Source organism: Hordeum vulgare, chromosome 6H (assembly GCF_904849725.1).
Source record: "Hordeum vulgare subsp. vulgare chromosome 6H, MorexV3_pseudomolecules_assembly, whole genome shotgun sequence".
Taxonomy (NCBI): Eukaryota; Viridiplantae; Streptophyta; class Magnoliopsida; order Poales; family Poaceae; genus Hordeum; species Hordeum vulgare.
In genome coordinates this window covers 93161879-93187394 of record NC_058523.1, presented here as the reverse complement: position 1 = coordinate 93187394, position 25516 = coordinate 93161879, and the positions used below count along the sequence as shown (strand labels likewise).

Genomic DNA, 25516 nt, shown 5'->3' with positions numbered 1-25516 from the left:
AGTTTGTCAATTTCAACCACACCTGAAAGATTAGTGTCCGCAAGCAAAGTATCAGTAGCAAAGTGGTATGATAGCAACGGTGTCAGAAAAAGATATGTTGACGGCAGACTATTCCTAACTTGTTGTACCAATGGCGCCAGTAAATAGCACGTGGACGGGGGACTATTCTTCCCCAACAACGGCTCCAGAAAAGTCTTGCAACACGTAACAGCAAAGTAGCAAGTAACAGCAGTAGTGACAGCAGCAGCAAGGAACAGCAGTAGTGACAGCAGCAGCAATAGTAGCAAAGTAACAACAGTAGCGACAGCAGTAGCAACAAAGTAACGTAGCAATGATCAGTAGTAAAAGACTCGTGGGCAGTTGATCGGTGATGGATGAGTATGACGGATGTGATTCATCATGTAACAGCTATAACACGGAGAGATATGTAACTAGCTCTCGTTCGTCAATCTAATGTAGGCATGTATTCCGTATGTAGTCATACGTGCAGAACTTGCATGACATCTATTGTCCATCCCTCCCATGGCAGCGAGGTCCTAATGGAAATTACGGGATATTAAGGTTCTCCTCTTAATAAAGAACTGAACCAACGCATTAACACTTGGTGAATACATGAACTCCTCATACTATGGTCTTCTCCGGGAGTGGTTTCGGCTATTGTCACTCCGGGGTTGCCGGGTCATAACACATAGTAGGTGACTACAACTTGCAAGATAGGATCTAAAACACACATATATTGGCGACAACATAATAGGTTCAGATCTGAAATCATGGCACTCGGGCCCTAGTGACAAGCATTAAGCATGGCAAAGGAGTAGCAACATCAATCTCAGAACATAGTGGATACTAGGGATCAATCCCCGTCAAAACTAACTCGATTACATGATAGATCTCATCCAACTCATCACCGTCCAGCAAGCCTACGATAAGATTACTCACGAATGGTGAAGAGCATCATGGAATTGTCGATGGAGGAAGGTTGATGATGACGATGGCGACGATTTCCCCTCTCCGGAGCCCAGAACGGACTCCAGATCTGCCCTCCAAATGAAGAACAGGCGGTGGTGGCGCCTCCGTATTGTAAAACGCGATGAATCCTTCTCTCTGATTTTTTTCCCGTGCGAGACGGAATAAAAAGAGCTGAGTTTGGAGGCGGTGGTGCCACGTGGGCTCCACAAGTCCTCACACGCGGCCAGGGGGTGGCCACGACCCAGGGGCTTGTGGCCCACTGGCACACCTGCTCCGGTGGATCTTTGCGCATGTATTTTTCATTTATTCCAGAAAAATTCACCGTAAATTTTCACAACACTCCGAGAACTTTTATTTCTGCACAAAAACAACACCATGGCAATTCTGCTGAAAACAGCGTTAGTCCGGGTTAGTTCCATTCAAATCATGCAAATTAGAGTCCAAAACAAGGCAAAAGAGTTTGGAAAAGTAGATACGACGGAGACGTATTAGGACACTCTGTTGTCTATGTATTCACACATGTATTTGAGTTTCTGATAACCTACAAGTATAGGGGATCGCAACAGTTTTCGAGGGTAGAGTATTCAACCCAAATTTATTGATTCGACTCAAGGGGAAGCGAAAGAATATTCTCAAGTATTAGCAGTTGAGTTGTCAATTCAACCACACCTGAAAGATTTACTATATGTAGCAAAGTATCAGTAGCAAAGTAGGGTGATAGCAACAGTAGCAATAGTAACCACTAGTAGCAAAGTAACAGCAGTAGCAACAGAGTAACAGTAGCAGCAGCAACAGTAGTAGCGGCAAAGTAACGTAGCAAGGACCAGTCATAAAAGACTCGTAGGCATTGGATCTGTGATGGATGATTATGACGGATGCTATTCATCATGTAACATTTATAACACGGAGAGATATGTAACTAGCTTCCGTTCGTCAATCTAATGTAGGCATGTATTCCGTATGTAGTCATACGTGCTTAGGGAAAAGAACTTGCATGACATCTATTGTCCATCCCTCCCGTGGCAGCGGGGTCCTAATGGAAACTACGGGATATTAAGGTTCTCCTTTTAATAAAGAATCGGACCAACGCATTAACACTTGGTGAATACATGAACTCCTCATACTATGGTCATCTCTGGGAGTGGTTCCGGCTATTGTCACTCCGGGGTTGCCGGGTCATAACACATAGTAGGTGACTACAACTTGCAAGATAGGATCTAAAACATACATATATTGGCGACAACATAATAGGTTCAGATCTGAAATCATGGCACTCGGGCCCTAGTGACAAGCATTAAGCATGGCAAAGTAGTAGCAACATCAATCTCAGAACATAGTGGATACTAGGGATCAATCCCCGTCAAAATTAACTCGATTACATGATAGATCTCATCCAACCCATCACCGTCCAGCAAGCCTACGATGAGATTACTCACGAACGGTGAAGAGCATCATGGAATTGGCGATGAAGGAAGGTTGATGATGATGATGGCGACGATCTCCCCTCTCCGGAGCCCAGAACAGACTCTAGATCTGCCCTCCAGATGAAGAACAGGAGGTGGCGGCACCTCCGTATCGTAAAACGCGATGAACTCTTCTCCTTGATTTTTTTCCGGACGAAACGGACTATATAGAGCTGGATTGATAGGCGGTGGAGCTTTGTGGGCCCCACAAGCCTACCAGGCGCGTCCAGGGGGCCCGCGCCTGGTGGGCTTGTGGGCTCACGGCTCCACTCCCTCCGCTGATTCTTGCGTCAATATTTTTCATAAATCCCAGAAAAATTCTTCGTAAATTTTCAGGTCATTCCGAGAACTTTTATTTCTACACAAAAACAACACCATGGCAATTCTGCTGAAAACAGCGTTAGTCCGGGTTAGTTCCATTCAAATCATGCAAATTAGAGTCGAAAACAAGGGCAAAAGAGTTCGGAAAAGTAGATACGACGGAGACGTATCAGTTTCCAATCGATACAATTCTAGCATGGATAATAAACGATTATTGTGAACAAGGAAATGTAATGATAGCCAATTTATTATTGCCTCTAGGGCATATTTCCAACATCTCGGTCCTTTATTCCTCATAATCACAAACTCTATCAAACATTCTTATTATCCCTTACAATCTGAATTGTTTCTTTGTTTTGTTTGCAATCATCAATTCCTACCACACAACTTGTTAATCGGTGTAACTAGCAAGGCTAGTGAGACCAACAATCTCACTAGTTTAGTTTCAGACCAAGAAGAAGTTATGTAATTGTGTGAAGGTATTGATCATTGGTTGTAGTTCAATTACTGCTAATGAGTCTATAAACATTACTCTCAAGTGGAGGAAATACTTGTTGCTTGCTACATTCCCTTCTCATGGGGAGGGGGCAACAACTTCCTATAGCAAGGAAACTGCTAAAGAATTTCTTGCGCCATAGCGGGGGAGCTCATCTTGTAGTCATATGTTCTACGCTCAATTATTTTGCTTCCTTTTTATTTGTCTTCTTTACTTACTTTTTATTTTTCCTTAGTTTAATTTCATGCTTTTCAAGAAACCAAAAAACCACACACACAAAAATCCAGCAAGCGCTCGCTTTTGTTTCAAGCTTTAAATCTTGTATATTTCAGCCCAAAATACCAAATTTTGTGAGTTTCAAGTACTAATGATGATGATTTCATTAGTACACCTATTGCATGAGAAACTACTTAGGTTGTATCTTATGTAATTAGCCCTACTTTTATTAAACTTAGTGGTGAAAGATCAATTCAATGGTTCTTATAATGAATATAATGCCTCTCACTTGAATAATTTTGTTAAAATATGTTGTGTGAAAAAACTATAAATAGCTACAAGTTGATATTGTCAATTACAACTTTTCCATTTTCATTAATAGCTAGAGCTAAGAAAGGTGCTATCTTTACCTAAGAATAGTATTGATATATGGACTAGGTGTAAATATACTTTCACTGGAAAATATAATCCTCCTGCAAAAATTATACAATTGGAAATTTTATCATGAATTCGAAACAAACTGAGCATGAGCATGTAGCTCAAGATTGGGAAATGAAGAAAACTAGGACTAATATTTTTCCTGCACATGGTGTAAGTGAGTGGATGGTTTTGCAAACTTTCTATGTTGGTCTTAACTCTATGTCCAAAAATATTTTAGACTCTGTTGTAGGTGGGACCTTCATGGAAATCACCTTGCGGGGAGTTACTAATCTACTTGATGAGACGATGGCAAACTACCCCAATGGCACACTAAAAGGAGACCGACTTGCAAGAAGTTAAATTATGTTGAAGAAATGTCTTGTCTAAATAATAAATTGGATATAATCATGTATATCCTTTCTTCTAAACAAGTTCATATAGCTCCTAAATATGTACATGTAGCTTCTCTTGTTGAAAAAAATAAATATCAAGTTGATGTAAATTTGTTTGAAGGAATAATTTTGAAACAAATCTTATAGGACTAGTTTTGGAAACAACTATGTTAGGCCTTATAGTGATAAAATATACCGAATGGTCTTGAAAGTGTTATTAAAGAATTCGTTGCCACGAAAAAATAAATACTATGGTTAGTGCAAAATAAAAAGAACTTGATAACACCTCACATAAACTTGATAACTTAGCACATGATGTTGAAATGCTTAAGATGAGGATTATGCCTAAAGATAAAATACATGAGTCTTTGAAATATATATATAATATAAGGTACATGACAATAATAGCATGATTGCTATGACTACATCTAGAAGAGATAAAGAAAGGCTAGATAGAGAGGATAGGGATGCTAAATTTTATGTTTTCATAGGGTTTTTTTGCGAGGGTAAAAAGGAGTGTATTGCTCAAGGGTTTTGGAGTTCATCCCTACACATCTTAGGGACATCTAATGGACCAGACTGGATTCAGACCATGGTACGGTCCTCTGATCTGTCAAAATTTGCTAGTACATGACTAATATGGTTTTGCAAACGAGAAATATGAGACACCCTACACTCCCTTCACCCAACAGTCTCTTCATAGGTATTGAGAAGGTCAAAACTTTAGGTACTATTGAAACCCTTTGGAGGATGGATTACTTAATTATTTATATCTTGGAAAAATAGTCATTAGATGTTCGGCCGGGCGAACTTCATCTCTTATAGATCCACAAGTGACCTGCTAGCTGCTCCTGGCGTCAAAAATTGTGTGCAAGGAAAGTGACCTGCTGAACCTGAAGCCTACTAGCCAGCCACGTGTCACAACCAGCGGAACTTTCTCCTTCCTTCGATCACCAACGCAAATCTCAACCAGATCCTCCCGCAGCCTTCTATCCCCACCCATTCCCCGCCACTCCCAGCTGATAAACTAAAGCTAAGCAATCACCAGAACGCACGCACGCACGCACACGAAGAACACAGAAACCAGAGGAGCATAAGAAAGATTACCAAGATGCAAGCATTCCTCGCCTACTCGATCCTTCCGAATCCATGCTCCAGGTCATGCTTCCCGCGCCCAGCGACGCGACCCCAGCTCCTCCTGTCCTCGGTTCCGGCAGCGAGGACGAGTGATGCCGCCACCGCAAGAAGATGCGGTGGGCCGGGCCGGAGCGTGGTGACCGCGGCGTCATCGTCCCCGGCGGTGGCCGTCACGGCGACGGACGTTCCCGGGACGATGAAGGCTTGGGCGTACGAGGAGTATGGGGACGCCAGCGTGCTCAAGCTCGACGAGGCCGTGTCGGTGCCGGCGGTGGGCGAGGACCAGGTGCTGGTGAAGGTGGCGGCCGCGGCGCTCAACCCCGTTGATTCCAAGCGGCGCATGGGCAAGTTCAAGGCCACCGACTCCCCACTCCCGGTGAGCTCGGGCGCCCCTTCAGCTTCACGTCCTTCCGAGCCCGAGCCCTTGATTTGATCACCTGCGTGTTGTGTTGTGTCGTGGACTTGGTGGTCTGCAGACTGTGCCAGGGTACGACATGGCCGGAGTCGTCGTCAAGGTCGGCAGCCAGGTAAAGAACCTCAAGGAGGGCGACGAGGTGTACGGCCACATCAGCGAGAAGGTCCTCGAGGGTCCCAAACAGTTCGGCTCGCTGGCGGAGTACACCGCCGTGGAGGAGAAGCTGGTGGCCCTCAAGCCAAAGAGCATCGACTTCGCGCAGGCCGCCGGTCTGCCGCTCGCCATCGAGACCGCCCACGAGGGCCTCGAGAGGGCGGGCTTCTCCGCCGGCAAGTCCATCCTTGTCCTCGGCGGCGCCGGTGGAGTCGGGTCCCTTGTCATCCAGGTCCGACACTGCTCCTGCCTGGCTTCAGTCCAATCTCACAACTGAATTTATGTCCAGTCAATGCACTAACCTATACTGAACATGGCGCCATAAAGCTGGCGAAGCAAGTTTACGGCGCATCGAAGGTGGCGGCCACAGCCAGCACCCCGAAGCTGGAGCTCCTGAAAAGCCTGGGAGCCGACGTGGCCATCGACTACACCAAGGACAGCTTCGACGACATGCCGGACAAGTACGACGTCGTGTTCGACGCAGTCGGTAAGTTCTCTTTGTGTCAGCAGAATGGAACACTGACAAAAACACACACACCAAGCAAGCAGTACGTAAGTCCGGAGCTGACACACGGTCACACGCTCGATCGGGGGTTTCAGGCCAGGGCGAGAAGGCGGTCAAGGTGGTGAAGGAAGGCGGCAGCGTGGTGGTCCTCACCGGCGCGGTCACGCCGCCGGGGTTCCGGTTCGTGGTCACCTCCGACGGGTCCGTCCTGGCGAAGCTCAACCCTTACCTCGAGTCCGGGAAGGTGAAGCCGGTGGTCGACCCCAAGGGGCCTTTCCCCTTCTCCCAGGTCGTGGAGGCGTTTTCCTACCTCGAGACAGGAAGAGCCGCCGGCAAAGTGGTCATTTCGCCTGTTCCATGAGACACCGCTGTAAATAGCTAGCAGCCAAGCACAAGTGGTGTGTTTTTGCCACGGATTACTGAGCAAAATATTTGTTGGATCGTGCATACAAAGCAGAAAAATATGTGATGTTATGAGAGATGGTTGTACGTTCCTCAAGTATTACAATGAACATAGATCTTGTTTTGTTCAATCTGTACCTGGCCTTGTACGGTTGTACCTAGTCATTCAGTTATTGTTTCTGATAGTAGTTCAAAAGGCTTCCAGGGGATCAATTCCGGGGCAATCAACACTTCTTGTCGTCAGGGTAACCTCTTGATGATTAACTAGCCTCGCTAGCAGATCAGAATGAAAAACTTACTCTAGTTGATTAGAGTGCCTTACAAATATTACTTTAATCTATTATCGTTTCCCTGACGAACTGCAGCAGTCTTTTTGATGTTATAGAAGAGAGAGGTATCTAATTCTTCCTTTATTTTGTAGTTGCAGTTGGTAGGGTTATGCAGATACTTGCTTTTTTTGAATTATGCAGATACTTGCTTTTTTTGAATTATGCAGTTGGTATGTGATGTTCAGCATCCTCGCACGGCCCAGTAGTACGGTTTCTTGGTATTCCAGGTTGAAGCTTTCCTTTTGTTCTTTTTTGCGAGGGCAGAAACTTTTCAGTGGTCGTATAGTAGAGTCCGTTTCCCCAAGAAATCATTTTCGCTCGTGGTTTCCGTTATGGCTAAGAAGCTTGGATGGCTCACAAATGGCTGAAGTGAGTGATGATAGTTCCTGCTTCAGAGCAATTATTACTCACTATATTCTCCAACTCCAGAAAAGAATGGTCAGGGAAAAGGATGTACTACATGAGAAATTCATAACAGAAATAAGCAGGAACACAAGGAGATGATAGCACCCTTTTATGCTGATCATACTTTCATGACACAATGTTGTATTTTTTAACCTAATAAGAATATCTGTTCTTCAACATTACTGACACATACAAAACGTAAACAGGTTTAACCTAATACCAAAAAAAGTAATCTCTGTACCTAGCAGAATCTCCAGGCCGTGCAAGCCGCCCAGCTGGTTTTTAATCTGTTACAGATTTTCAGGCGTTCTGAGACTTTAAAAATAAGCGTAGTTAAGGACATAATACAATACAAATCGCTGTTTCTGAACATTACTGACGCATAAGTGCTATGCTGATGCACTTACAAATTTGTAAACAGGTTTATGTGAACAAGTTCCTCGAAGTTGGACAGTTTGATCAGCATTGCCTTATTGACGGCGGGAAGAGAAGTAATCTCCGCGGCGTGAACCTTCAACAGATATGCAGACGTTTACTTCTGCAAGACTTTAACTTAGATTTTAACATTGATTTGGTTGGGGTGCGCCGGGCCAGGGCAGCAGTGCAACGCCCAGGCGACGCATGTGGACCCGAGCAGCAAGCTACTGTGGTGGGCCCACCCCCACGAAAAATAAATTTAATATCGTTGTGGACATGTAGTCCACATATCAGATATTAAACTGATAAGAACAGATACTACACTTGATCTTAGCCAAAAGGCCGAGAAAGGTATGAGTTGCATTGCTGCCCTCCCCCTCCTCTTATAGCAGCCTCGACCGCCTCTTCACCTCTCCGCGAGCGAGGTGGTACTAAACGAAACAAACGGCACAGAGAACGCGGCTGCTGCCGCGCACGGGCGACCAGCCGAGCCAGAGCCTCTCGCTCGTTTCGGCTTCAGCGGGCCCAACAAAAACACCGTGGCAGGTGTCTTTCCACGGCCCAGTATTCTTTTACCCCCTGCGCGGGCGCAAAGGCGACCAGACCAAGCCGCAGTCGCGATCGTGGCAACAAGAACTGGTGTGCCTGCACCAAGCAAAGGCTTGAGCAACACCCAAACAAAACAGATGTAAGCTGCGAAATGCGAAGGGTGAATGATGATAGCAGCCATCCAGCACGTTTTCCACATTCGGTTGGGATTTGGGAAGTTGGTTAGAGGAGAAGAGAGGTGGCGTTCATGCCAAGGTTAGTACTAGAAAGCACGCACTCACGCACGTGATGGGCAACGCCATTCGGTTGGTGCGAGAGCACAGAGCAGAAAATGGACCATATGCTTGCTCATATGCTACTGGGGACTGCGGTACCACCACCTATTAAAATTTGTTAGTACTCCCTTCGTTCTTAGGACATGTACAACGGGTGGCTTCAAGCTAATGCCCCGGAGGTCCACGTAGGATCGGAGCTAGGTTCGGACTAAAAGGTGTAGCTTGCAGAGGAGCCGGTCTCTTTGAGGTGAAAAGCAAGATAAAGAAAAAAAAGTTAGGTTTGCTGATGCATGCAAGGAGACAGATCGAGAGAGCAACAGAAAAGCAACATGCATGTGAAGGACAATGGGTCGAGTACAAAATGTGACCTTGGTTGGCCAGGATTTTGAAATGATAGCTTCATTACTTTTTGATTAATTTAAAACCTGAGGCAGTAGTGTAATACCCCAAAATTTTAGCCCTGTTCTTAATTATTAAAATATTGTTAGGATTACTTGAAATTTTTATTTTGGGGTTTTCTGCTGGTCTGAGGCCCCTTCTTTTCTTGATTTTAAATACTTCTTCCTCAAGTGAGAGCTCTTAATTAATTTTTATTACTTGAGTGTTGACTCACGTGTTCTTCACTTCATTTCTGATCAAAAGAAGGCTTTCTATAAACATATTCTTTTAAATTTTATTTATTCAAAACTAGCTTTTAAATTTTCTTAAGGACTCAATTTGAACTGGAACCATTTGGTAACTTTTTTTAAAAAATCACAAAATTTTGGTAATAACCTAATATGTTTTTGGATCAACTTTATGGGGAAAAAAATAGCCAAGTGTTTTGGAAAAATGGAGCTCGCTACTTTGTTTTTGCATTCTGGTTCAGTTGGAGTTTTGTACTACAAACCCTAGATATACTCCTTCAAAAATTCTACAAAACTTTTGAGTGGTCAAGGAGTTCATATAATTTAGTTTTATGCAAAAATCCACTATTGTGTTTTGAAAATTTTGAGCACCACATCCTGATTTCTATTCTGGACCAGTTTTTGTAGTTTGCACTCCAACCCTATTATTTTCTTTTCCAATGCCTTTGAAAAAATTTATGCTCGTAGTAGACCGTGCAAAACCCTTAAGTCCAATAGATCAGCCTCTATGTGTTTTAGCAAGCCACTATTTTAATTCCCCTAAATTGCTGCCCAGAATTGTTTTTCTCAAATTAATGCACTTACAACTTTCTGCTTTTCAAAAACTAACTATGCCATCTTTGCTAGCATCCAAGGAGCCCCCAACCTAGAATGTTTGCTAGCCATCAAAACCACCTAGATGCCCCTGACATTCTATCAAACACCTGGTGTCCATGTTCAGATTTGGCACACTCTTTAGATTATACTAGAAAGTTGCCCCAAGAGCCAAACCAGCATGTCCTCTAACACTGTATCAATCCCATCAGTGAATCTGGGGACTTTGGGTTGAAACCCATGGCCCTAGCATGCTCTGGTATTGTGTCGAGCACATGGTGAGCATGCCAAGAACGCGCTCTGGAGCGTTCGTTTTACAGTCAGCGTGCCCGAGCCGCTGTGTCTCGGTCCTTGCCCCCTGGCTGTCCGAAAGGGCCACGCTGCGTTGGTCTTTTGCTTTGTGATCCTCGTGGTGTACCTGTTGCCTCCCCGTGCTGCACTCCCGGAGCACTGCAGTCGTGTCGGCCGTTGATGCCAACAGCGACCGCTCAACGATGCAGCACCGCCCACTTGCTCCCCACGTGCCAACTGCCCTCGGACCCCCCCCCTCTGCATCATAACCCTGCTACCAGCCCTGTTGTCACCTTTGTTGCAGCCCTATGTCGCTGAAGGTTGGTCTCCGGTGACCTTATCTTCGACCACCGCACGAATCGACTCCCCACAACTATAAATAGAGCCTCTGAAGCCCCATCGTAGTTCACGAGCCCCTGGAAGCATAGCCACCCCTCTCTAGCTTCAATTTGGCCAGAGGCCGCCGTTTTCCCTAGCTTCGGCAAGTCTCGGCCGTCCCAACCCCGACCTAAATTCGTGGCTAACATAGCGTCCCCGACGCCGTTCTTCGCCGGAATGGAACCACACGAGCACCGCGAGCTTCTTCCCCCTCTCGACAAAGCCCTAGATGAGTCGTAGACACAACCCTCCTTGCTCATCGCACCGCCGTCCGCCGGCCTCGTTGCCGCCGGAGCTCCAGAGCCCCCCGGAGGTCTTGTCGTACCTCTCCCGAATCGCCGTGAACCCCTGATCGCGATGGTACCCTCAGGTGCCCAAGAGGTGACCCTAGTCGTCGGCAGGCATCACCGGGAGCCTCCCCTCCCTTCGGTGAGAGGAGGAAGAAGGCTGGTTTGACCCCAGTCAAGCCTGCCAGTGGGCCCTCCTCGTCAGCATCAGAGTCTAGCCGAGCCGAAGCCACATAAGTGGACGCATCGTTAGCTAAGTACGCCTTCCCCTTGCGCTTACGTATTTTATCTGAACCGTTTCTTTTTCTCATTTGTTTTAAAAAACAGAATGTTGACTCAACTTTGACCGGCTCTAACTCCTAAAATAATAATCCAGATGAGTTGATTCTTTTTCTCACCTCTTCCAAATTTCATCTAGTTTATTTTAGTATTTATTTGAAAAAATTCTAAAACAATTTTCTGTACGGTTGTGTATTTGTGTGTAAATTAGTATATTTTCAAAATAGGCTATGGAGAGAGGAGCAAAAACTTGCAAAAGGTTTGAAGTGGACACCACATCTCTACACTTGGAAGGCAAGCATCCTGAACCTTGACATCTGTTGGTTGTGTTTTTTTGCTAAAGCAAACACTATGGTTATGATTATATTAACGGTATTTTCGTGTGATGATCATGCATATGGCTTTATGTTTGGAAGTATGATGATTGCATGAGTGAGATGGTGATACGTCTCAAACGTATCTATAATTTATGTTTGTTCCATGCTCTTTTGAGTGACATTGTTATATGTTTTGCTACACTTGTAAACCTTTTTACACATATTTGGACTAACCTACTAACTCAGTGCACCCAGTGCCAGTTTCTGTGTGCTGATGCCTTTTTTGCACAGACTTTTACCCCAATTTACATAGCCCAAAAAATCCCGAGAAAAATATATAAAAATCAGCGTGACGGAAGCTTCACGAGGCAACAAGGTGGGCCACAGGGGAGCCAGGGCCTGCCCAGGCGACCTCCCTACGCGGCCCCCTCCTGGTTGCGCCACCAGATCGCCTAGCTGGAGCCCTCCTTCGGCCTATATTTACCTCTCTGGTAGAAAACCCTACTAGAAGATCCGGAATCATGAATTTCTCCATCGTTCCGCTGCTGCAACGCTTTCGAGATCGGGAGCGTCAGAAGACCTCTTCCCGGCACCCTGCCGGAGGGAGGATTGACCTCTGGGAGCTTCTCCACCGCCATCGACGCTTCCCGGACGTGACGTGAGTAGTCCTCCTTGGACCATGAGTCCATGACCAGTAACTATGTGTCACGCCCAAGATGCGACCCTATCCTCAATTTGGCACGAAGGCCTCGTCAGGGATAGAAGCGCATCTCGTCGTGTCGCAAGAATGGATATCGTTACAAGTACATGTACTGAAAAGAAGAGATCTATATATATACAATTGGCTTACACTCGCCAGAAGCTACATCAGAGTCACAGCAGTACATTACATATTAATCAAGAGTAAGAGCAGGGTCCGACTACGGACGAAAATAAACGACAAAATAAGAACGACGTCCATCCTTGCTATCCCAGGCTGCCGGCCTGGAACCCATCCTAGATCAATGAATAAGAAGAAGAAGAAGCAACTCCAAATGAACAATCAACGCGCTCGCGTCAAGTAACCTTTACCTGTACCTGCAACTGGTGTTGTAGTAATCTGTGAGCCACAGGGGACTCAGCAATCTCATTTCCAAAGATATCAAGACTAGCAAAGCTTAATGGGTGAGGTATGGTTAAGTGGTGAGGTTGCAGCAGCGGCTCAATGGGCCCACTCAAAGAAACCACCGTTGAAACAATAGACTAGAAAGAGAGATTGCACCGGTATAAAGAAAACTAGATGAGGATAGCACCTCAAAATCAATGAAAGAATTGAAAACAAGAATTTTTGAGATAACTTCAGCACACCGGATAAAAAGAGAAGAATGAATAACAAGATAGGCTGAAAAGAATTTCCAACATGGGAAAGAATTAACAAGGATGAAAAGGATATGATGAACATGGACAATTGAATTAAATTCACCGGTAAGGAAGATAAGAATGAACAAATATGACACGAATCTCCTGAGAATCTTCACAATGAATCACCGGGTAAGAGAGAAAAGAACAGACAACGGAAGCACAATGAAAAGAAAACTCTTGGATGAAGATCCAATCACTGAAGAAAAGGGTGGGAGGGCGGGGAAAAACAAAGACGACTTGGAACAGATGAGATGAACTCCGGCATAAAAGAGAGAATGATCTTGCAAAATTAGATAAGATTGAATTCAGTTGAAGAGAAGTACACCGGTTGAATGGAATTGATACGATGACTCCGGTTGAAAGGAATTGATAAGACAATTGATAGAGCAAAAGAATTAATACTCTCATATGAATATGAGAACACTGCTTAGAAAAGATTTGAAGTCACCGCTTGACATCGAAGCAACTTGAATTACCATAATCAACAAAGCAAAGGGTGAGGCTTATGAAACAAGCCAGAACAAACTCATGAGAAAGATTTCGTCCGATATTTTCGTGGACAGGAATCCACTAGATGTCGAACCCCAACCTAACATCATGTATTTGTTGGAAGATTGTCCTATAAGAAACTACTTGAATTCCCACCTATGAATTCCCGAAATATCTGGTCATGCAATCTGGTACACGGATACAAGGAGTATTTCACACAACTCCTATACTAACCCGTCACCTGTATCACATCCGTCAACACACAACCAGAATCTCGGACCTTCATCTACAACAGACCCTCGTGATCACAACGATACAAAGTATGGCAGTACTCCCGAACAATCTGCACCAGTACTGGGGACATCGGGGTTATCTCGCCACAACTAGTATTGAAGCAATTACGGACATCCTTCATTCTGAGATACTAAGAAATCTGAATGATAACGATGTGCTCAAGAATCCCCTGGAGCTCAACTCCCCTGAAACTTAAAGCAGATAGGAGGCACCAAGACAGAACTCCATCACATCGGCATCATATAGATCTCAAGAATATCCGCGTGATCCTAAATTTTTTTTAGTGAGAAGAGGAGTAGAATAAATTATTACGTCAAGATTCCTCACCAGAGCATAGAAGAGGAGAAAAAAGAATCCTACTCTCCGATATATAACTAGACTCAAAGCAGTTTTCCACTAGACTCGACTCGGCCAAGTTCGATCAATCAAGGGGGCTCCTAGGGCGGTACTGCTGTGATACCAACTTGTCACGCCCAAGATGCGACCCCATCCTCAATTTGGCACGAGGGCCTCGTCAGGGATAGAAGCGCATCTCGTCGTGTCGCAAGAATGGATATCGTTACAAGTACATGTACTGAAAAGAAGATATCTATATATATATATATATATATATAATTGGCTTACACTCGCCACAAGCTACATCAGAGTCACAGCAGTACATTACATATTAATCAAGAGTAAGAGCAGCGTACGACTACGGACGAAAATAAACGACAAAAGAAGAACGACGTCCATCCTTGCTATCCCAGGCTGCCGGCCTGGAACCCATCCTAGATCGATGGTGAAGAAGAAGAAGAAGAAGCAACGCCAAATGAACAATCAACGCGCTCCCGTCAAGTAACCTTTACCTGTACCTGCAACTGGTGTTGTAGTAATCTGTGAGCCACAGGGGACTCAGCAATCTCATTTCCAAAGGTATCAAGACTAGCAAAGCTTAATGGGTGAGGTAAGTTTAAGTGGTGAGGTTGCCGCAGCGGCTAAGCGTATAATTGGAGGCTAACTTACGAGTACTAGAAATAAGAGGGGGAAGATCTACGCATAACGGACGTGAACTACTGATGATCAAATGAATGATCCTGAACACCTACCTACGTCAGACATAACCCCACCGTGTCCTCGATCGGAGAAGGAACTCACGAAAGAGACAGTCACGGTTACACACCCAGTTGGCATATTTTAATTAAGTTACTTCAAGTTATCTAGAACCAGTGTTAGACAAAGTTTCCACGTTGCCACATAACCGCGGGCACGGCTTTCCGAAAAGATTTAACCCTGCAGGGGTGCTCCAACTAGTCCATCACAAATTACCACAAGCCGCATAGAAATCCTCAATCACGAAGCTCGCGATCTCGTCGGATTCCCTAGTGGAAAACCTCAACTCTGAGATTACCCAAAGCTTCACCGGAATCCCGATGCACAAGATATCTTGTCAAAGGTAAAACTAATCCAGCAAGGCCGCCCGACGTGTCGACGATCCCGATAGGAGTCGCGTACCTCATTCTCAGGACACGACGGATGAGCTAGATGTCGGGATCGCTAAACCTCTGGGTGACCAGAGGGGCGCCGGACATCGCTCAGGTGGGACCAACACTCATGAGGAGCACTAGCCGGGGGGTTGATTAAATTAGTCCGCGGGTGCCGGCGGGTCATTAGGCAAATGTAGTACCAAAGTTGGGCCTTGCCAGACCAGCTTTAATCTAAAACGAATTATCAAGGGGGTCCCCATAACAACCCCGATCGTGTTAGGAGCGCTCAATTATGGAACATAACATCGGTAGCCGAAACTAAGGGGACAAAGGTGGAACAAAACACCAGGCTAGAAAGGCCGAGCCTTCCACCTTTTACCAAGTATATAGGTGCATTAAATTAAATAGCATTTACTATGGTGATATAACAAGGAACCCATGTTATCACATGGAAGCAACTGCACCTGCAACTAGCAACGCTATCAACAGGGTTAAGCAAGCAGTAACATAGCCAATCAGTGGTTTGCTAGGTTGAACAGGTTGAAGGTTTGCATGTCATTGTTGAGAAGGCTGATATTTAACATGTGGTAGGCAACGAGAAATAAATGATAGCAACGGTAAAACTAGCATGGCAATGATAGTAATGGTATCTAGGGAAATTATCATCTTGCCTGAGATCCCGCTTGGAAGAAGAATGCCTCCGTGAAGCAGACGAACCGACGTAGTCGAACGGGTCCTCACATCCGACACGCTTGCGGAACTCTATCGAGACGAAGCAAACCGGAAACACAAATCAACACACGGAATTCACCACACGATGCACAACACGAATGATGCATGAACAGCTGAATACATGCAAGTCACGGCATGACAAATCACACAATCAAACACTACACATTAAGTGAAGTTCAATATGCAACGAGTTGCATATTGACGAAACTCCACGTTAATTATTTAATTCTATCCCGATTAGGTACACGACAATATTAAATGTGATTAAACATGGCGAGAGGTGAAGCGTATTTAATCTACCTATCTAGGCATTTTAAATGAGGTCGGAAATGACATATAGCATCTCCGAAACGACCTCACATGTTAATTTACAATTCTGTCCAGATCTAAACTAATGCATTTAATTGGTTGTTAAACAGCAATACAAATAGGTTCACGTGATTCTACGCGTCATTTCAAGCAACCTACACATAAAGAACATCTCCAACGGAGCTACGGTTGAAAAGATACAAGCACCGCAAGATATGATGGCATGAATGCAATATGTGTGCAACGACGGTCACGAGCACTTCAAAACATACAACCAGCAAGAGAAAATGAAACTACGCGAGATTCCAAGCAAGTTTCATGTAGGACACGATCAAATCGGAGCTACGGTTCAACAACTACGAGCAAAACAAGAAATGACTACAAGCTGCCAAAATCAGCCACATAGCATTTTCTACGCCCCACAACTACGAGCTACACAACTCCGATATAATCAACCAAGGCATGACACGAAAGAGGGCAAGAAGCACTACTACGAACAACTAACAACAACTAGCATGGCATCATTGAACACTAGGAAAAGAAGTCACAAAATGGCTTCCCACACACTATTTCAGACTTAGTGAAAATTACACCTCATGAAGGTGCAGTTTTCGATCTGAAGCTATATTGACAGCAGCAAAACCTATAGCTACAGTACTACAAATGGCATGAAAATTCACAGCATGCTAGAGAAACACAAGGGCTACAACTTACTCCATTGGACCAACCTCAAAAAAGTTACAGATCACAAGATAGAAGCAAAACAAAACAGCAACAAAATATAACAGATTTCAGACTTAGAAATATTTCAGCACCTCCAAATCAGCACTATTTCTAGCAACTTGAGGGCAATCAAACCACACCTAAACATGCATTCCTATTGCAACTAAAAATACCAGGGGCTAGACAAAACATCAAAGAACAACTCCCTAGTTGACAACTCCTTCAAACGACGCATGGATTAAATCCTACGAATTAAACAAAAGGGCATCACGGCGAAATATCGCGCGAACTAACTTTCTCAAAAGCTAAAACTAATTGCACAGAAAAATCACATGGATTTTTGTACCCCGGAAACATATATAAATATGTGGGGTTGCATAACAAAATAAAGCCGCACATAAATGCGGGAAAATAATCGATATACGGGAAAATAAACTAGTGGCAATTCCCTACACGCAAAAATACAAATGACCGCTCTAAAATGCATGGAAAAATGGTTCCTAAAACATGGGCATTTCTAATACGGCATTCGAGCTATTCGGGCACGCACGGAAAATAACTATGACAATAAACCTATCAAGACAGCACCCTAAACTAGACATATGACATGTCAAACAACGTCAAATAAATATGCAAGTTGTGAAATCGTGTTCTACTCGCGAAACTACCCCAAAAACCATATAAAATACGCCTCGTTCCGACTTACGGATAAAAAGTTACGGGCATTACAATATTCGTCTATTTCCTGAAATTTAACTAAATCCGAAAAAAATACCTAGAATGCTACTAGGCCGAACAGGGAGCGCAAAGTAACTAAGCGGCGCTGGGGGCGAGGGAGTGGCTCGGCTCACCTTGGGGGGGCTCTCGGGCCGGCTGGTGGAGCTGGACCAGGTGCGCCGCGTGGGGGCGATGGGCCTCGCTGGCCTGGAGGTTGGTGCGGACGGGAGGTGGGCCTCGCCTGCCAGGCCGGCCCACGGGGCGAGGGGGCAGGCGCTGCGCTCGGCGTCTCCTCGTTCCCTCGACCAGGAGATTACGACGGCGCTGGTGTCGGCAGGCGCGGAGGAGGCACCGGCGAGGGCTGCCAGGCCGCGGCAGCACGCGAGGGGATCCGCCTCAAGCTGCATGGATCTGCGCGGGGTGGCTGCGGCGGCCATCGAGGGAGATCCCGACGAGGCTGGATCCGGCGAGCTTCGTGCTCGCGGCGCAGGGAGGACCGGAACTGCGGCGAACGACCTTGATGGCGAGCGGGGTAACCGGCGGCGGCGGGAGGTGGCCGGAGGAGGCGGATCCGGGTGGCGGGAGGCTCCTGTAGCTGGGGCCAGAGAAGGAAGCGAGGCAAGCTCGCCGTGGCCATGAGACGAGCTCGGGAAGAGAGAGCACGGGCACGGGAGCTGCGGGACCAATGGCCTCGGGCTCCAAACGGGCTTGGGCGGGTCCAACGCGGGCTCCGCGGGCCCGACGACTGGAGGTTGGAGGAGAGAGCAGGTGGGAGGCTAGGGTTAGGGGCGCGGATCCCGAGGCAGGGGCTGTCTAAATAATTGCATGGGGGCCTATATATAGACAAACGGGGGGGGGGGGCTAGGTTATCTGAAATCGCGTTCCGGATCCAACCGCGGGGTCGGATTCGGACCATTCCGAACGCGGGAACGGGTAAGTGGCCGTGTAGGGTGGTTTACCGGAGACGAGAGGGTGAACGGGCGGCGCGGCAACGAATTTTTAAAACACCGACAGACGTCCGACGGGTAGACCGAATACGGTGCCGCTACGGTCGACCGTTCGGGTACCAGACGGTCTCCGATCGCGACGAAATTCGACAAGCGGGCTAGCTAAAACAAATTACGACCGCGTGCCAAGTTTCACCCCGATCAGAGAAAGTTTTTCAACACGCTTTTAAAACAGGGTTACGACGGTGCCGCGGGCGTGTGCGTGTGCGGTCGGGCTCAGAACGGACAACGAAGCGAACCGGCAACTAACAACGGATGCAAGTTTTGAAAACGGGCGGCAACGGAGATGCCGATGCAATGCAGATGATGTGCATGATGCGTTGATGATGCGACAAAAGAAAAATAGACACACGACGAAAACAGAAAGAGAGGGGAATCTTCTGGAACGTCGGCATCGGGCTGTCACACTATGTGAGGTCTTCTCTCCAATCTTGTGCTTCAATGATTAGCCCTTGTGAGCTGCCCTACATGATCAAGGCATCTATGTAATTTTCCTGCTATTGATATGCTTGGTTTGCTGGGATCGGTGGATTATGAGATTATGTTCAGATTGTGATGAGTTATATATTTTTTTCTCCTTTTATATTATGTTCTTGAGTAATTCATGCATGTTCTCTGTTGCTTTTTATTGCTTTGGACGAGTAGTAGATTGTAACTCCAAGAGGGAGCGTTATGCATGATTGTGGTTTCATGCCCCGTGAAGTCTAGCTTGAGTGACAGAAACATGAGACTAGGGGATGTGTTGTTGCCACCAGAGAGAAAACAACGGTGCTTGTGACCACGGTTGCAAGGATTGTTTACCTTATGCAAAGTTCGTTAATGCGGTTGTCCGTTGCTTTGAGTTTACAATTTGGATGGGCTCGCAACTTAATACCAGCGAGATGTTCTGGATAGATATCTCAAGGTGGATGATTAGAGAGTAGATGTTGATGGATAAACGGTCTACTTGTCTTGGCGTATTGTCCATTACTTTTGAGCCTCTAACTTTCTTGTAGCATGATTAACATTGCGATGCGTTTATAATTCTGTCAATTGCCCAACTGTAATTTGTTTACCCGGCATAGTTGTTTATCGTCTTTTGGGAGAGAGACATCACTAGTGAACATCATGTGACTCCGGTCCATATTACCACCATTGTTTACACCTGCATCATTTACTGTTTTATTTACTTTTCCTTGCAGTCACTATCACTATTCCCGCTTGTGTTTTGATCCTTTGCAAACTACAAGTCCAGAGAGATTAACAACCTCTATGAACTCGTTGGGAGCAAAGTTATTTGTTGTGTGTGCAGGTCCACATCTTCTGCTAGCGCCAGAGCAGCGGACACCTACTTGTTGATCCTCGGAGTCCTCCTGGTTCGATAAACCTTACAGTCCCCGTGTAAGGGAAATATGTTGTTGACTACATCTCCACCTTCCACTTGGGGTAACCCACGAGGGGCGAGAAGTATATCCATCAACTCGTCATCAAGCAAATTTCTGGCGCCGTTGTCGGGGACTCCAGTCTTCAAGATAGGGGAGTTGCACACTATCTTTTACCTTTGCTTTTTAGTCTTGTTAGTTTGCTTTCCAGTTTTGTATAATTATGTTTCTTTTACCCTTTTGGGATGTGAGTGCTTGAAGGTATATCTGTAGATCTTGCAATTAAATCTTTTTGTTTCCTGCTTTTATTTCACTAGTTAGGCTTAATGGAAAACAACAAAAATATGAGAGAGCTTTATAAACTTTATCTTGAACTAGGGCATGAAGTGTTTGAGGAGAAAATTAAAAAACATATGGAACTTTATTATTTGCGTAACAATTATGATGGTGGCAATGTTATTAGTATGCTTTCATTGAATATCAATATTGCTAATGACATGGAAAGCTCTAAGCTTGGGGATGACGGGTTTGATGAACATGATATTTTTAGCCCCCCCCCCAACTTTTGAGGAGAACATTTGCTTTGATGATACCATGCTTCCTAAATATGATGATTACCATGATGATAATGATTGCTTTACTCTCACTATTCCTAATAAGAAATATTTTTCTTACAAGAAGAGTAATGATACTTTTATGCTTTTGGATCATGGAAATAATGCCTTATGTGATAATTATATTGTTGAGTTCATCCATGATGCCACTGAAATTTATAATGAGAGGGGGAGACATGGTTCTAAATATCTAAAAAATAAGAAGTTTCCCCTCTTTATGTCGAAGGTTTTGAAGCTGAACTTGTTTTGCCTTCCTATACTTATTGCTTTGTACTTCAATGAATTATTCTACTGCAATATTCCTATGCATAGGAAGCATGTTAGACTTAAATGTGTTTGGTATTTGCTTCTTGATGCTCTCTTTTGTTCTACAACTCTTATTCCTACGAGAGCATCATTAAAATCTTAAGCCTATCTTTATGGCTATAAAGAAAGAGCTCTAGGGAGACAACCCTTGTTATCTTTACTTTCAGTTTTTACCTTCCGTTTTTAGTGGTCTTTATGTGTGTTACTACTGTAGCAACACCATTGTATTTTTATTGTCAAGCTTTGTGTCAAGTTTTAGCCACTGATTGCAAGAAAGTTCAAAAGTTTTGATATGCTGTCCAAAAACAGATTATGTCTGCTTGACGGAAAACTTCGCCACAAATCACCAGATCATCTTTTTGATCTGAAGTTTTTTGACAGTATGATCTATATAATTGTATTTCTGGGGTATGTATTGAGTTTTTTATTTGAGTTGCATAAGTGTCCCGAAAAAATTATTTACTACCTGTTGTTCTGTTTTTCCCAGATTCTGCCCTGTTTTGCGTTTCCATTGTTTTGCAGATCCTAAGCTTGCTTTTTCTTTGCAAAAACCTTTCGAAAATCTTGAGAAACATTATATCTTCATGAAAATCTTTATTTACAGTAGAGAATAAATTATTTTATTATGGGCACTAACCACTCTAATCAGCTTATGATGACTTTCGTATGAAGGAAGTTTTCAAGTATGCGATGGAAGATGATGAAAGAAGATCCAGGAGTGTCAAGCACTCAAGCTTGGGTATTCCCCCATGCACCACCAAGAAATATTCAAGGAGACCCAATCGTCTAATCTTGGGGATGCCCCGTGCATCCCCTTCTCCATCAACAATCATCAGTTCGTCCTTCTCCAATGCAATATTTTTATCACTTCATATGTTATGTGTTATGCTTGGAGCGTCCCGCTCTTTACTTTTTAGTTTGTTTTAGTTTTGCTTGTTGTTCATAACAAGTCGGAACCTAGACTTCTTTGTTTGGGAGAGAAACACGCTCCACCCTATAACCCAACATAGGTTTTCATGCTTAACTTTTTTGTGTGTTCTTTATCTTTTCATGGTTGTTGTCATGCTTAGCTGTTAGTTTTCATGCTTTATCTTTTTAATAATTTTTATTTAGGTTGCTTTTGGAACTCTCTTGAGTCATCATGCTTATCTTGTTTAGAGAGTTGGAATGTTGCACTGAGTTGTGTGTCTTGCATGAGTAGGTAAATGAGGTTGCTATTTTAGTATAGTAGTAACTTGCAATAGTTTTGAGGTATTGATTTGAGTAATGTTTGGACTATTAGTGTCAAGAGCTTGAGCCTATTAGTGATAGGTGTCGTATTTTGGGAAATCTGTGTGTATTTTCAAAAACTAAAAAATTAGTCGAGAACTCTAGCTACTAGATGGGTCGCTAACCTCTGGAGGGGTTGGAATATATAGAGTACCCTCACGTTACCATGGGTCGAGGATACGCAAGGATAACCAAACCCCCAAACACTCCTCCTCGGGGTACTTGTCTCTTTGTGAATTTCCTGACTAGATAGAGAGTTCCTGATAATAAGTGTGTGAGTTCTTCGGACTAATGCGAGCATTCGATTGTTGACACTTCCACCATCCATATTTTGCTAGCCTCTTCGGTACCGTGCATTGCCCTTTCTCATCTTGAGAGTTGGTGCAAACTTCGCCGGTGCATCCAAACCCTTGGCATGATACGCTTTGTCACCATAAGCCTCATTATATCTTTCCTCAAAACAGCGACCATACCTACCTATTAAGGCATTTCCATAGCCTTTCCGAGATACATTGTCATGCAACATCCACCATCTCGTGACTTGATCTTCATGTCATACATGCTTTTGCTTGATCGAGGAGCCGCATGCTAGTTGGTCCTTGCCCTTATTGTTGCTACATGACGCGCTATTTTCATTGCATATCCTGCTACACTGGCAGAGGCATACATTTGCATACATCATGATAGTTTTTAGTTATCTTTATGTTGAGTACTTCTTATAAAGTGTGAAGATCTTATTTTTATTCTTGTAAAACATAGAGTGTTGCCCTTAAGTGAGGAAAAGATCCCAAAGAGGACAAATTAAAAGATCCCAAAAGAGGACACATGAAAAGATCGCAAAGAGGACAAATGAGAGACAAATAGAAAGAGCCAAAGAGGCCACACACAAAAAAAGAGGAGGGGTAACACTACTATTCCTTTTGAAGGATCCACACTCGTACTCCATTATTATATTTGTACTCCATAGAGATTATCATTCATGCATAACTATGTGGGGACCCTTACACTATAGAACTTGGCTTGTATATTCCAATGATGAGCCTCCTAAAATGAGCTCTAGGTCTTCATGAGCAAGCAAGGTGCATGCACCCCCACTAGTTCCATTGGAGAACTTACCTTAGCTCATATGTGCATCTGTTGCATGGCAATCCCTACTCCTCACGTCATATCTACCATTTGGCTTTCTCTCGCCTATGATTGTCCTCATTGATGTGAGCCTTTCACACCCTTTTTGTCTTACTTCCCCATTATTATTATCTTTGCCATCCTAAGTGCCAACATAACTTGCGTTCGCTCATCAATTGCATGAGTGCTCAAAGTCGAAAGGTAGAGGATCATTTTGACTTGTGCCTGACTAGGAGTCAAAAGAAGATTCCGAAGGAGACCAAGTGTGAAGTTTTAGTAGATTGAGTTCTCAATTAAAATATTTTTATGCTCTAAACCTGTCTCCCACTTCTTGCACGCAAACACCATTTGGAGACATTCGAGTCACGCAGAGTGAGAGCTCTTGCACCTTTATGTCTTACTTTGCTATTTTCAATACTAGATATAGACTCCTGCTTGTTATTGTCTTGACTTGCATTGCATATATTACTTGCTTTACTTTGAAGTTCTTATACGTGTGTTAGCATGTAACCACAGAAATTATTTGTGTTATCATTTACCTACTCGAGGACGAGCGGGAATTAAGCTTGGGGATATTGATACTCCCAAACGTATCTATAATTTATGTTTGTTCCGTCCTCTTTTGGGTCAGATTGTTATATGTTTTGCTACACTGTTATACCTTTTTACACATATTTGGACTAACCTACTAACTCAATGCACCTAGTGCCAGTTTATGTCTACTGATGTCTTTTTTGCACGGACTTTTACCCCGATATACAAAGCCCACAAAATCCCGACAAAAATATATAAAAATCAACGTGACGGAAGCTTCACGAGGCAACAAGGTGGGCCAGAGAGGAGCCAGGGCCTGCCCAGGTGGCCTCCCTGCGCGGCCCCCCTCCTGGTAGAGCCACCAGGTCGCCTGGGTGGGGGCTGATCACCCACAAGTGTAGGGGATCGCAACAGTCTTCGCGGGTAAGTTAACCCAATTTATTGATTCGACACAAGGGGAGCCAATGAATAATTATAAGCTTTAGCAGTTGAGTTGTCAATTCAACCGCACCTGAAAAGTACTTGCTTGGCAACGAAATATTAGTAGCAACGTGACATGGAAGTGATGGTGGCAACGGAAATAATAGTGGCAAAGCAACGAAAGTAAAACGACGAAAGTAAAGCTATCTGTGACCAGCAGGATTAAAACACTGTAGGCTAAGGAGATGGATGGTTGGTCATGGATGAGAGATATCATGTATTTAACTTGGGGCAAGGCACATAGAAAAGTAATGATCATCTAGGCATATATCAAACATTAGGCATGTATCACAAGTTAGTCGTGCGTGCTTGCAATAAGAACTTGCACACCATCTTTTGTCCTACCATCCCGCTATCAACGGGGCCAAAAGGAACTTATGGAGATTAAGGTGCTCCTGTCAAAGAGCACCGGAACAAAGCATTAACAATCAATGGATACATGGAATCCTCAAACTATAGCCCATCCCCTTTGGTGTCCCAAACTGTCACCATTGGCTCGCCGGTTCCGGGCTATAATAGGTGCATACTACTCATAGATATGATCTAGAACATAAATATATTCATGAAAACATAAGGTATTCAGATCTGAAATCATGGCACTCGGGCCCAAAGTGACAAGCATTAAGAGTAACAAGTAGTAGCAAAGATGATAAACACCATAGTAGATGATAGGCAACATGCACCCAATAATCCGACGAACTATTACATGATCTAACTCATCCAATCTCTCCCATCCCCTTCACCCACAGCAGGGAATTACTCACACATGATGGGATAAGCCATGGAAGGATGATGGAGTGGTGATGGTGATGACGATGGCGACGATTTCCCCTCTCCGGAGGCCAAAACAACCTCCAGATTAGCTCTCCCAAAGAAGAACTGAGGGTGGCGGCGGCTCCACGTCGAGAACTTGCAAAACGACTTCTGTTCTAGAATTTCCTCATCACGGGTAAAAATAGGAGCCAAAGTAGGGCATCACAGGGGGTGGGCCCTGCCCAGGCGGCATCTGGGCGTGGCCAGGGGGCATGCCGCGCCAGCAGTTCACGTGGGGGC

General features: G+C 44.5%; 1 protein-coding gene and 1 non-coding gene across 2 annotated transcripts; one reads left to right on the top strand and one right to left on the bottom strand.

Annotated features, from left to right (window-relative positions):
• The first annotated feature begins 5259 nt into the window (after window positions 1-5259).
• On the top strand, window positions 5260-7077 carry LOC123401883 (2-methylene-furan-3-one reductase-like). The gene is made up of 4 exons (XM_045095741.1): window positions 5260-5790; window positions 5891-6214; window positions 6310-6469; window positions 6583-7077. Exons 1-4 carry the CDS (start codon window positions 5389-5391, stop codon window positions 6846-6848), a joined length of 1152 nt encoding a protein of 383 aa, XP_044951676.1. The 5' UTR covers window positions 5260-5388; the 3' UTR covers window positions 6849-7077.
• A 1121-nt stretch (window positions 7078-8198) lies between these two features.
• On the bottom strand, window positions 8199-8395 carry LOC123406450. Its single transcript, XR_006612153.1, has one exon. It is a non-coding gene; the product is annotated as a U2 spliceosomal RNA (small nuclear RNA).
• Window positions 8396-25516: the final 17121 nt, after the last annotated feature.